This window comes from Neovison vison, chromosome 7, assembly GCF_020171115.1.
Source record: "Neovison vison isolate M4711 chromosome 7, ASM_NN_V1, whole genome shotgun sequence".
Lineage (NCBI taxonomy): Eukaryota > Metazoa > Chordata > Mammalia > Carnivora > Mustelidae > Neogale > Neogale vison.
The window spans coordinates 154601385-154614087 of record NC_058097.1 but is presented as its reverse complement, the minus strand read 5'-3'; the positions used below and the strand labels follow the sequence as shown (position 1 = coordinate 154614087).

At 43.7% G+C, this 12703-nt stretch overlaps 1 protein-coding gene across 7 annotated transcripts in view; it reads left to right on the top strand.

Moving 5' to 3' along the window:
* Positions 1-12703, top strand: part of FHIP1B (FHF complex subunit HOOK interacting protein 1B) — a 55405-nt gene that overhangs the window by 27862 nt on the left and 14840 nt on the right. For 4 of the 7 annotated variants that reach the window (XR_006385664.1, XM_044258706.1, XM_044258711.1 and 1 more), the window contains exons 2-8: positions 6080-6407; positions 6539-7177; positions 7550-7708; positions 7898-7984; positions 8168-8335; positions 11851-11930; positions 12123-12328. Coding sequence is in view for 6 of the 7 variants with exons in the window: in XM_044258706.1 (XP_044114641.1) it covers positions 6270-6407; positions 6539-7177; positions 7550-7708; positions 7898-7984; positions 8168-8335; positions 11851-11930; positions 12123-12328 (1477 nt within the window). In the remaining variant the exon portion in view is untranslated. Of the gene's footprint in view, positions 1-6079; positions 6408-6538; positions 7178-7549; positions 7709-7897; positions 7985-8167; positions 8369-11850; positions 11931-12122; positions 12329-12703 lie in introns of all 7 variants that reach the window. The other 3 variants (XM_044258707.1, XM_044258709.1, XM_044258710.1) reach the window with 2 other exon arrangements.

Genomic DNA, 12703 nt, shown 5'->3' with positions numbered 1-12703 from the left:
TAGACTTTGCAGTGAGAGGAAAGGGTGCAGTAATAAGGTGGCGATTCCATTCTCTTTGTCTTGTTATTCTCTTTGTCTTGTTTTGAACTTTGCTCAGTTAAGAGGAAAAGAGAGTCTTAAATAGTTGACAGGAACACCAAGCTATGGTCTTCTTTTGTTTTCGCCGTATGTGAAGGGGGCCCAGGTTAAGTGTTAGCTTTTGTGTTCTGAGACCCTGATTTCAGCGTGGTTCTGCTCTTTGAGGTCTTTGAGAAGAGTTGAAGATGAGGGGTTGAAGAAAAGTCCTGGAGGCTATTCTCCTTGGGTCTGTGAGAAGTGCCCTTTGTTGGTCAAGTAGGGAAGCAGAAGTGGGCACCCCAGTTGCAGTCAAGCTAGGAGTTGGTTATTAATCTTTGAAATTGAGTTCTAAGAGTTGAAGGGAGTTCAGTTTTGGACATGTTAAGTAAGATTTTACTTTGCTGAGTCCGGTTGCTTTGCCCTTCCTGAGCTCACTAGATTATGAGGGTGAAGTGGTAGGGATGGATGTGTCAGAGCAGGTTAGATCTCTTCTCAGAGGTAAGGATATCTTGGTCAGATAAGATCAGAAGAAGGAAGGGAGAAAAGAAAATGTCATTTACGGAGAGACTGCTTTGTATGCCTGGCATGCTATGCACATTATTTTATTTAATTTTTAGAACAGTAACAATACTTACTTCATCAGGAATTTATAGATAAGGACACTGAGGCTCCCATGTATGAAGTGATTTATTTAAGGTCACACAGCTGGAAAATGGTGGATTGAGATTCAAACCAGAGCTCCTGTTTTACCTACTACTTTGTGTTACTCTTGACCTTAGGGCCTCTATTTATTTTCAGTCCTCAAATGAGATATGATTGAGAAAGGATTCTGTAACCAGTAATGCTCTTGTACCAGTTAGGGGCCTTACAGAAGGCAGATTGCACACATTTAGTTTGGGAAGAATCTAATAAAGGGATTATATTTACAAAGGCATGGGCAGAGTTTAAGGAAACAAACAAGAGGGATGGAGTCTGCCAGGGCTTCTAGCAGTGAGAGAGCTAGTAACCAGTATCCTCTACTGTTGGCTTTGCTTTCCACAGCCCATGCTTAAGGACTTGGGCAGACAGATAAGTACCTTTTTCAGTGTGTCCCTGCTGCTGGTAGCTACTAGGGTATAGGACTATTTGATGGTTTATAGGAAACCTTGTGTGAAAGACTGAGCATACGTTCTGTGGCTCTACCCCCTCTCACTTCTTCTCTTCTTCACCACCCCCATTCTCTTGGGCGAGTGAATGTGGGAGGATTAGGTGGTTGGTGGGCGGTGATGGATACTAGCTTCCCCATTTCAGATTTCAGATTTTTTTTCTTAAAGATTTTTTTATTATTATTTATTTATTTGACAGATCACTAGTAGGCAGAGAGGCAGGCAGCGAGAGAGAGAGAGAGAGAGAGAGAGAGAGAGAGAAGGAGGAGGAGGAAGCAGGCTCCCCACTGAGCAGAGAACCGGATGCGGGGCTCAATCCCAAGAACTGGGATCATTAAGACAAAACAAAACAAAACAAAAAACTGGGATCATGACCTGAGCCGAAGGCAGAGGCTTTAACCCACTGAGCCACCCAGGTGCCCCTCAGATTTCAGATTTACCTGAACTGGCACCCATCCTTTGTTACTGTTTTCCTCCTTTCTCAGAGCAAGTGGAATAACTCAGTTTCTCAGAGTGGTTCTATATCTGATTTGTCTGTCAGTTATCCCCATCTTTTTTGTCCACAACCTGTTACTTTCTTCATAACTTTTCCTCACTTGACAGACATGCTTGTGGCTCTCGGTCCTAAAATAAAACAGCACCAAAGGATAAAACTCTTTCTCTTGACTCCTCACCTCCCACCCCTCCTAGCTTCTTTAAGCTGTTGCCCTATTTTCATCCTTCCCTTTGTCACTGACTTTCCTGTATTGCATCTTACACTTCTTTGGCTCTTAGTTATTCTTTAATTACTTACTTCCCTAAGTTTATCTAAAACTTGATTGCTAAAACCAACTGATCATTTTTAACATTCATTCTACTTAGTCTGTCTGTAAACTGTATATTTTGGCGATCTCCACTTTCTTGAAACTTCCTTTCCTTGATTTCTAGATTATCATTATTGCTTGTTTTTTCCTTCCATTTCTGGCTCCCTTCACAGTCCTCAAAGATACTTCCTTGCTTTCCCAATTTCTGGTTTTCCTCAGGATGTCACTCTCAGCTCCTTTCAAGATCTGCTGTTCTCTTTGGAGATTTCATCCATCTCCATAGCTTCATCTACCACCTATAAGTTGTTGATTCCTGAATATATATCTCTAGTCTTGATTTCACTCTTGAGCTCAAGTATTATGTTTCTGTTTGCTTTCTGATATCCTGTAGATGTGTCAAAGATGAACCTATCTCAAAGCTCAACAAAGTTCATTCATCCTCTTTTCTAAAACACCTTTGTTATGTGTTTCTCACCTATTAATGGCATTATCTTTTACTGAATCTCCTATAGGTGGTAGAGTCTTCTATTATCCTCCATCCATTTGTCAGGTCTTGTTACTTCAAGTTAAGTGGATGCAGATTATCTGCATTTGCATCCCAGTCTTGCAGCTTACCCGCTGGTTAACTTTGACAGTATATTTAGCCTTTGTAGGTTTTGATTTTCTTATGTGTAAAATGGAGATACTAGTACATCTAGGGTTTTTATGAGGTTTGAATGAGCTACTGCATATAGTGCTTAGAGTAGAGCCTGGCATGTAGTAAGTGCTTAATATATGTTAGCTATAATTATTTTAAATTTAGCATTCAGTTCCACAAGCATTTTTGAAAGCCAGGCACTGTGTTGGCACTATAATTGCAAAGAAGAATGAATGATATGGTCCCTTTCGAAATAGCTTGCTATTATTGGCAGAGATATTACAGGTGTAAATAATTTCATTATCACCTGGGACATGCTAAGATGAAGGTGAATTTCAGATTTATCTTTTCTGATTTTGCTCTTACCACCTTACTTTGTCTATCGTCTACCTCTCTCTGCTCCACCTTACACTGCTATCTGACATCTCTTTTTTTTTTCAAATTAACATACAATGTATTATTTGCCACAGATCTGTGAATCATCAGACTTACACATTTCACAGCACTCACCATAGCACATACACATACCCTCCCCAATGTCCATAACCCAACCATCCTATCCCAACCCTCCCAACCCCTAGCAACAACCCTCAGTTTGTTTTGTGAGTTTAAGAGTCTCTTATGGTTTGTCTCCCTCCTGATCCCATCTTGTTTCATTTTTTCCTTCCCAACCCCTCCAAATTCCTCATACCAGAGACATCATATGATAATTTATCTGACATCTTTTTTAAAAGCAAATTTGATCTTGTCATTTTCTTGTCTAAAAACCTCCTTTGTTTCCAGGGTGTCAATAGACAAAACCTAAACTTGTTAGCATGATACTCAGTGATAATGATACTCTTCACCCATATTTACCCTCCAACTCAATAATGTTTCTTTCTTCTCTAAGTAGTCTGTGATTAGGCCACCCCAAACTTGGAACTGATTTTCAAATTTGTCATGTATTTTCACAGTGCCATATTTTTGTACATACTGTTTTTAATGCGAAGGCCTTTCCCTCTACTCTCTTTGTGGCTAGTATCTCATTGCTAAAGACTTAAGTCAGACATCACCTCTTTTCTGGAATCCTGTTAAAATCTCTCAGGCAGAATTAGTTGCTTTCTTTCATGTCTCTGTAACTCTTTTGTAAGTACCTCTGTTTATAATATTCATTGGAGTTTTTATTTATGCTCCCCACCCAAATGTTTTTTTCTGTCTTCATATTTCCATTGATTACTTAGCAGAGTACTTAGTACTTTATCAGTATGGATGTACTTGAGTTAATCAGTGAGTGAGCCCAGCCTGATATTCAGTATTGGCCATGCCCTTTATTATAAGACTGTCTCTTCTGTTCTGTGGGTTTCCTTAAGCCTAGTTGCTACCTTCCTTTAGTTGTGAGTTAGTAATGGTGAGAGAGAGTATCTGGGTAGAAGGGAAAGATGTTAATGTAACTCGAGGGCAAAGTGTGGGGCTGGTGCCAGGTCTCTGGGTTCCTTTAGCCTTTGTTGAACTTAAAGAGGAAGGACAACTGAACCACACCTTTCCTCTGAAATTTTTTTACTTGTCAGAGATAATACTGCTGAGGGGTAAGGGGTACGATAGAGAAGGAGCTGTGAGCTATGGTCTAGAACAACAGCTGTTTTAGTACTTTTCCCCTTTCTTTACTGAGGGTGTCATGTCATGTCCCCAGGAGTGAGTGTTGTAAAAATCTGGCAGGATTGGGGTATATGTGTGCATATGGGAATGTGTCTCTGTGTTCTTTGCTGGAATGAAAATTGTTCTGCTCTTTTGATTTGCTCTGAATTTCCACCTCTTATGTGTATATTCAGATAGTTAAGGATCTGTTGGATTATTTCCTATTGGGTGGGCTTCTAGGGAGGGCCGGTGATTGGTAGAAAAAAAATTTCTTCCTCAGTAGTCCCAGGTGTCTGGAGTCGGATTGAGACCTGGTTTCTTTTCTTTTTTTTCTAAGATTTTATTTTTTTAAAGTGATCTCTACACCCAGTGTGAACCTCCCAATGTGGATCTCCCAGTGTGGACAGAAGAGTTCCATGCTCGACTGACTGAGCCAGTTAGGCACCCCAAGACTGGGTTTCTTTTCTTTTCTTTCTTTCTTTAAAGATTTTATTTATTTATTTGAGCGAGAGAGAGCACACACTGAGAGAAAGGTGCAGAGGGAGAGGAAGAGGAGTAAAAGGAGAGGGAGAAGTAGACTCCCCGATGATTAGGGAACCCAATGTGGGGCTCAGTCTTAGGACCCCAATCATGACCTGAGTCAAAGGCAGATGCTTCACTGACTGAGCCACCCAGGCACCTCAAGACTGGGTTTCTTGATCGTTCATTTGTTTGTTTGTTCATTCCTTCATTTGTTCATTCATTCATTCACTTAAGCATTCATACATTCAGCAGATATTTACTGAATTCCTAGGTAATGCTCTGGTACTAGGGATATAGCAGTAAATAAAATAGATAAACCTAGCCCTCAGTGAGGTTGCATTCTGGTGGGAAAGCTAGACAAATAAATAAGCAAATAAATATCTTTAGGTGCTAAAAACTGTTAAGAAGAAGGTAAGATTAGGAAGCTAGAGAGTGAAGGTGGGAAGATGTGCTTTTAAGATATAATTAAGTAAGGTTTCTCTGAGGAGATGGCATTCAAAAAGAATGGAGTGATGGGAAGAAAGTGAAGATCAGGGGAAGAATACTCCAGGCAGAGGGAATAGAGATTATTCAGGAAGACCTGTACGAGTAAATCAAACATGAGGACGAGGATGGTAGGATGTTAATGCAGATTAGATCATATAGTGCCCTAGAGGCCAAGGTAAGGGATTTGGATTATTGCTAGTGTGATGGGAAATCTTTGAAAGGTATTCAGCAGAGGAGAGATGTAACATAATTAGGATTTTACAAATACTCTGTGACTCAGCTCAGTCAGTTAAGGATTGACTCTTGATCTCACCTCAGGTCTTGATCTCAGGATTGTGAGTTCAAGCCCCACATTGGGCTCCACACTGGGCATGGAGCCTACTAACTAACTAAAATAAAATAAAATAAAATAAAATAAAACGAAATACCTGTCAGGGGAGGAGGGCGGGAGGCAAGACTGGAAGCATGGAGACCAGATTGGAAGTTATTACAATAGTAAGACATGTTTGAGGGTAGAGGTGATGGGTTTGCTGATGAATTGGATATTGGAATTAATGAAAATAAATAAGGATGATGCCCAAGTTATTGGTCTGAGCATGTAGGTGAATGTTGTTATCATTTCTTGAGATGGAGAAGGCTGGAGGAGGAACAGACTTGATGGTAGAAATGAGTTCTCTTTTAAACACATTACATTTAAGAAGCTATGGTGAGCGTGTGTGCATGGAATTTTCAGTGGATTGGTGGCTCTGGGTTCTTTTGGGGAATGGGGAGAGGCAAACTCCAGTTGATCTCTTCCTTCTCTATCTTTGAATTAGATTTGCCAGTCGGGACTAGGCATTGATCTCTGAACTCACTACTCCAGCCTGGTGTATCTTTGGCTCCATGGCCAGCTACTGGCTCCTGCAGACCGGATGAAGCAGACTAGAGATACAAGTGGAGAAAGCCTCCAACTGGCAGATTCTTGGAGAGTGGCCCTCTGGCCACTGGCCCTGCCCAGCCTGCCTCATGGAGAGGATGAACTGGCTGAGCAGACTGGCCTCCCGGGGCCCTGGGCACCGTGTACCTCAGGGGGCCAGTATGCAGACTCCTGTCGTGGCTGATCCTGAGACCTGCCTCATGGTCTTCAAGAATCACTGGTCCCAGGTAGGAGATTCTATGCCAAGTGGTCTGATTTACTGGCTGCCTGAGTTCTTCCAACCTACTGTGTACTCTCACCATCCCATTAGTCATTATTTCATCTAAGATTCCTGCAGTCTTCTTTCCTGTTTCTTCAGGTGGTGCGTATCCTGGAGCGGCAAGGCCCTCGGGCAGCTCCTGGGGGTGCGGATGATCTCAGTGCTGTGCGCAACCACACTTACCAGATGTTGACACTGCTGGTAGAAGATCGTGCCGTCCCCTCAGCCCCTACGGCCCCTGGGCCCTTGCTAGAGTTTGCTCTGCGTGAGGACCTGCTAACCCGTGTGTTGGCGTGGCAGCTTCAGTGGGATGAGCTTGGGGATGGGGTTGAGGAACGGCGAGCTGAACAACTGAAGCTGTTTGAGATGCTAGTGAGTGAAGCTCGCCAGCCACTGTTGCGACATGGTCCAGTTCGTGAGGCTCTGCTGACCTTGCTGGATGCCTGTGGCCGTCCTGTGCCCAGTAGCCCAGCACTGGATGAAGGCCTGGTGCTACTTCTCAGCCAGCTGTGTGTGTGTCTGGCCCGGGAGCCTTCATTGCTCGAGTTCTTCCTACAGCCACCTCCTGAGCCTGGAGCTGCCCCCCGTCTTCTCCTCTTTTCTCGCCTCGTTCCTTTCGTCCATCGAGAGGGCACACTGGGCCAGCAGGCTCGTGATGCCCTACTCCTGCTGATGGCTCTGTCGGCTGGGAGTCCCACTGTGGGCCGCTACATTGCAGATCACTCTTATTTCTGCCCGGTCAGCACCTCCTGGAATGGGGGGTGGGGTATGGTTTGTAGACGTTGGATAGCATCTTGCTATCCAGAAGATGTGGAGGGCCTATGTATGGGGTCCTTCTCCTTTAGGTAGTAGCCCCTAGGTTTGAAAGAAGTACCTGGAGTTGGGGTGGGAATGAAACATGGGCTTAGGTGGATAGCACCAGTACCAAGGCTCTTCATGGGCCAGTGTTCCCAAGTGATGTCCTGGCACTTTTGGTAACTAAATATCTGATTTAGGAATAGCTCTTTCCCCTATTCCTGTCAAAACTCTGGGTTACTTACTCCCCTGCTGAGCTTGTTTGAGCAATATTGTCTGAACTTTTGGTAACCTGTCCTTGGGGATGGCCCCCAGGTGCTGGCCACAGGGCTGAGTGCCCTGTACTCCTCACTGCCCCGAAAGATTGAGGTTCCGGGAGATGATTGGCACTGCCTGCGACGGGAAGACTGGCTGGGTGTGCCAGCCCTTGCGCTGTTCATGAGTTCCCTAGAATTCTGCAATGCAGTCATTCAGGTGGGACTGGGGTTCTCAGGAGGTCTGGTCTTTGGTCATTCTGGGGAGATAAGGGAGAAGGGGGCATATTCCCTAGAATTCTGCTATTCTGCCATCTTGGGGGTGGGATGCCTGTTTGTACCATTCTATTCCCTTCCATACAGTGGCCACCTCACATTTCTCCTCCCTCTCTCTCTTGTACCCCTACAGGTGGCTCACCCTTTGGTGCAGAAGCAGTTAGTTGATTATATCCATAATGGGTTTCTGGTGCCTGTCATGGGCCCTGCTTTGCACAAGGTGAGAGTTATGGGCGGCAAGGCAAATCAGGGTATTAGGCTGAGGGGTGGTGACCTAAATGCCAGAACTAATAGGGGAGGTAGTGGGCAGGGTACTGCTCCCTTTTTCCATGTTTGTTCCTGCTTCCTCCGTAGAACTCAGGGAAAGCACTAAATTTCCAAATTTTTCCTTCCCTTCGTCCAGACCTCTGTGGAGGAGATGATTGCCAGTACCGCATATCTGGAACTTTTCCTGCGGAGTATCTCAGAGCCTGCTTTGCTCCGTACCTTCCTGCGGTTCCTGCTGTTACACCGGCATGACACCCACACCATCCTTGACACCCTCGTTGCCCGTATTGGCAGCAACTCCCGGGTATGGCCCCTACCTCTGTCCTGGCTTACCTGGGTGAGCCATCTTCTCTCTCTGACCTTTGTTCTGGGAGGGTATGCCTGCCCTTTTTTGACCTTTGTCTCGAGCAATGACTTCAAAGTTAGGTGGCATTTAAACTTTTTACCATATTGGGTGTAGATTTTAATCTGCTGCCTTGCTTTTGTGATATATGAATCTAGAACACGGTTACTTTTTCTGGATAACTGGCTGCTCATCATGACTAGAGGTTTTGCCATTGTGCTATATTTGTGGCTTTGGCGTGAGGTTCTCTTTAGCTGTGTGTTGTTCTGTGGCCTGCTGTGGGTAACTTGAGATCACTTCTCCATGTTTTGTGTCTGCTTTGATAGGTGATCCTGCTGCTACTGGTATACTTAGCTTTTCTCCCCTTTGGATTTGCTGCATTTGAACTGCTATAAGTCAGAGCACCCATTCTGTCCACCTACCGCCTTAAACATTCCTTTTTCCTGAACATTTATACTGAATGTTTGCTACATGCCTTACTATTTTCTCGTACTAAGACTAAATGGTAAACAGGATAGACATGGTTGCTGACTTCATGGAGCTTCCTTTATAGACCCACAAACCCACTAATAGAATAATTGAAAATTGTCATTGTTTTGAAAAAAACTAAGCAGCGTGCTTAGGAAATAAGGGTGGTCAGAAACCTCGCTGAGGAGGTGACATTGAGCTGAGACCTAAATGTCATGAGGGAGTTTGCCTATTGAAGAACAAGTGGAAGAAGAGTCTGGGCGGAGGGAGCAACAGGCAAAGGATATGAGATGGGGGTGAGCTGAATGTATTTGAGGAAATGAAAGACCAGTATGAATGGAGGTAATGTGAGCAAGAGGGAGAAGGAAATGAGATGAAAGTTGAGAGGTAGGTAAGATTCAGATCATGCATGGCCTTGTAGACCATAGTAAGAAGTTTGGATTTTAACCAATATATGAAATAGGAGTAAGTAGTTTCTATGTAATAAAGACCCAAAGTCTTTCTAGGGGAATAAAGCTATTTGTTTAGTCATGGATTTTATGGCATTTTTTTGGCTACGCAACCATTTTTGTTTCCTTCTTATTATAAATAATTGAAGTTTCCTAGGTCCATATGTTTAAAAAAGAAGTTCTTGGATTACTAAAGGTTATGGAAAAACTGTTCAAGATAATTGAGATACCTTGAGATATCTGTAGTCAGCCTTGTGGTAGGTGAGGTTTCGGAAGAGCTATGAATAACTGAAGGGTATAGAATAACTAAGGGTGTCTGAAGGGTATCTGAATAATTAAGGGTATGGATGAGATATTTCACACTGACTCTGATGAGACCAGTGTTTCTGAACCAGGTGAACACTTAAGAATTTGAAAATGGCAACAACAACAACATATTCTAGGCTCTGCCTTAGCTCTCTTGAATTATAATACACAGGGCATATGAATCAAGTAATTATGATATATGCATGGATTAAGTATTACTGGTAAAAATAAATAAAGGATAGGAGTCAAAACTTTAATTTTATAAAGATACCAAAAAAGGTTTATTTCTCGTTATGCTAAAGTTAAACCATTGTCTTAATCTTTAATCTAATGGGATGTCCTGTTCATGTTTTGGGACCATTAATTTCCTTCTTGAGGTTGATTTTTTTTTCCCTCCTATGCTAGGCTCTATCTGTTTTCCTTTCATCTTAGTATTATCCTCACTTCTTTGATTCTCTCTCATTTTCTTTCGTCTCTAGCATTTGTTTCTATTAGTCTTGCGTTTGGTCCTCTGGTCTCAAGGGCCTTCAGGTTCTTGGGCTATTTCTTCCTGGTTCCTGCTTCTTGGAGGAACCAAATGCTTCTGATTTCAGGATGCCTGTTTTAAATGTGTAATTGCTTTCCTTTCTGTTGCTTGGCCTTTTAAGGCGTGAATCAGTTGCTCTGACTTTGAACTTCTTTAACCTTGTCTTTTGTGGCTTAAAGTGAATCATGCTAGCTTATCAGTCTGTGTACCTGGCTATTTATTTTAATTTCCTATTAATGTCATAACAAATTACCACAAACGCAGTGACTTAAAACAACATGAATTTATTATCTTGTAGTTCTGTACATCATACTATGACACGGATCTCATCAGGCTAAAATCAAAATGTTTGGTGGGCTTATGTTCCTTTCTGGAGGCTCTAGGCGTAGATCTGTTTACTTGCTCAGTAAGGTTGTTAGTAAAATTTGTTTCCTTGGAGTTTTAGGACTGAGATTCCTGTTTTCTTGTCAGCTGTCAGGAGAGGACCATTCCCAGATTCTGAGGCCAACCAAATTCCTTGTTTCGTGGTCCCCTTCTATCCTCAAAGCCATCAGTGGTGAATCAGGTTTCTCTCGTGCTTCAGATTTCTTTTCCTTCTTCTTTCTGACCCAGCTGGAAAAGGTTCTCTGTTTTTAAGGACTCATGTGATTTGATTGGGCCCACTTGGATAACCCAGGCTACTGTTTCCATCTCAGATTCCTTAACCATAATCATATCTACAAAGTAACCTTTTGTCATGTAAGGTAAAAATACGGATTCTGGAGATTAGGACCTAGGCATCTTCGGGGGGCCGTTTTTCTACCTACCACGAGTGTGAATGTTTCCTTTCTAGTTAAAATGGTCAGGGTAAATCTGAACGTTTTTGCTGTCCAAAATGTGAACTGCTCTCTCATCTCTTTCCTGCTACAGTTGACTTTTAATGCTCCCACAGTCATTTAGTAACCAATGAGCACCTAGACTGTGCAGCGGTGTCCTGGCCTAAGACCCAGTAGTTGGTCTTCAGGGAGCTCCAGGTATACTTGCCATGAGGGAAGTAGAGAGAAAGTGCTGTGGGGATTTGGAGGATTTTGAGGGAGTGCTTACACACATCTATACTCTTCCCCTCTCTTCACCTAGCCAGAGAAGAACCACCTTCTTATTTTCTAAAACAAATGGTTCCCTCTATTCTGGACCCACCTATTTTTTCCTTTTCCTGTCAGCTGTGCTTGAGTTTCTCTTTCTTCTACCTTCTGAGAGATACACCAGTATTGGAGAGGTGACTCAAATTCCTTGTTCACAGCCCCACTTACTTCGCAGCTGGGATTCTTCCAGGTTCCCTCTGGCTTCTGCTTGGCCTTGGCTGTGGTCTCTACTGACAGGCATTTACTCAGTTATCATATTGCTGTTGGCTCCTGGTAGTCATTCACTCAGTCCCAGTATTTCTTGGGTTCTCTCTTCATAGGTACTCATTCCATAGCCAGAGAATCTGCTGACATGTGTGTGGTCTGTAGAAATACAGAATCTGACATACAGTTCATTACTATCTGTGAACAGTGAAGTCTTGCCTATAAAGATCATATGAGCATTTATTTAATAATTGAATGATTATTATATGCCAGGCCCTGTGCACATTGTTACTCTAGGAGTGATTGGTTGGGCCTGGGGCTGGGGGCTTCCCATTTGGTAAACATCTTGGAGGGTAGAGAGCTCTTATGGTGACTCCCTCCCTCCTCCCCCCACCTCCCCAGCTCTGCATGGTCTCTCTGAGTCTCTTCAGGACCCTACTGAACCTCAGTTGTGAGGATGTCCTGCTGCAGCTGGTTCTCAGGTACCTGTGGGGACAGGGCTGAGGGATGGCTGATCCTGAACCCTCCAGGCCTTGTGCACTGCTGGGCAATGGGTTGTATTGGGGTTGCTCATGTGTTTCCTGGCTTAGTCATATAGTTTCATTGGCCTGATGTTCTCCCAGATCCTGTCCTTTCTGATCTATCCTGTGTCCTTTTTCTGCTGTCTTTCCCAGGTATCTTGTCCCATGTAACCATGTGATGCTGAGCCAGAAGCCAGCTGTACGTGATGTGGACCTATATGGACGAGCGGCAGACAAGTTTCTCTCCCTAATCCCTCGCTGTTGTCGGCATCATGCCCCTAGCCCACCCCGTCCAGAGCATGCCTCATGGGCACGAGGTGGGCCTAGCAGAGAGGCAGGGAGAAGGGAGGACACCACGGGTATGGCCTGGGTTCTGGAAAGCCTAGCAAGAAGGTGGGGCTAGGGTGTGCGGAGAAGGGTGGCCATGAGTGGCATTCTATCTTTGCGGTGGTCGATGAGGGGTCTTGCACGGTGGATCCTTAACTCCACCAAAGAAATGTAGCTTCTGAGCAAAGTTGCTCTTCTTCATCCCAATCCTGTATTGTTTCTATTTTCCATTGTTTCTTTGGTGTTATGGGTGGTGAGAGAAGGTGGTGGATGCTGAAAAGCTTAATTAGGAGGGTGGAGAATCAGCTGTCTGAATTGATCACATGTCTTTGTTGCTTGTCTTCTCTATCAGTCTCCATAGGTGTCTTATCCTTCCTCTTAGCCCCCTGTCTCTTTGATCCCTCCTA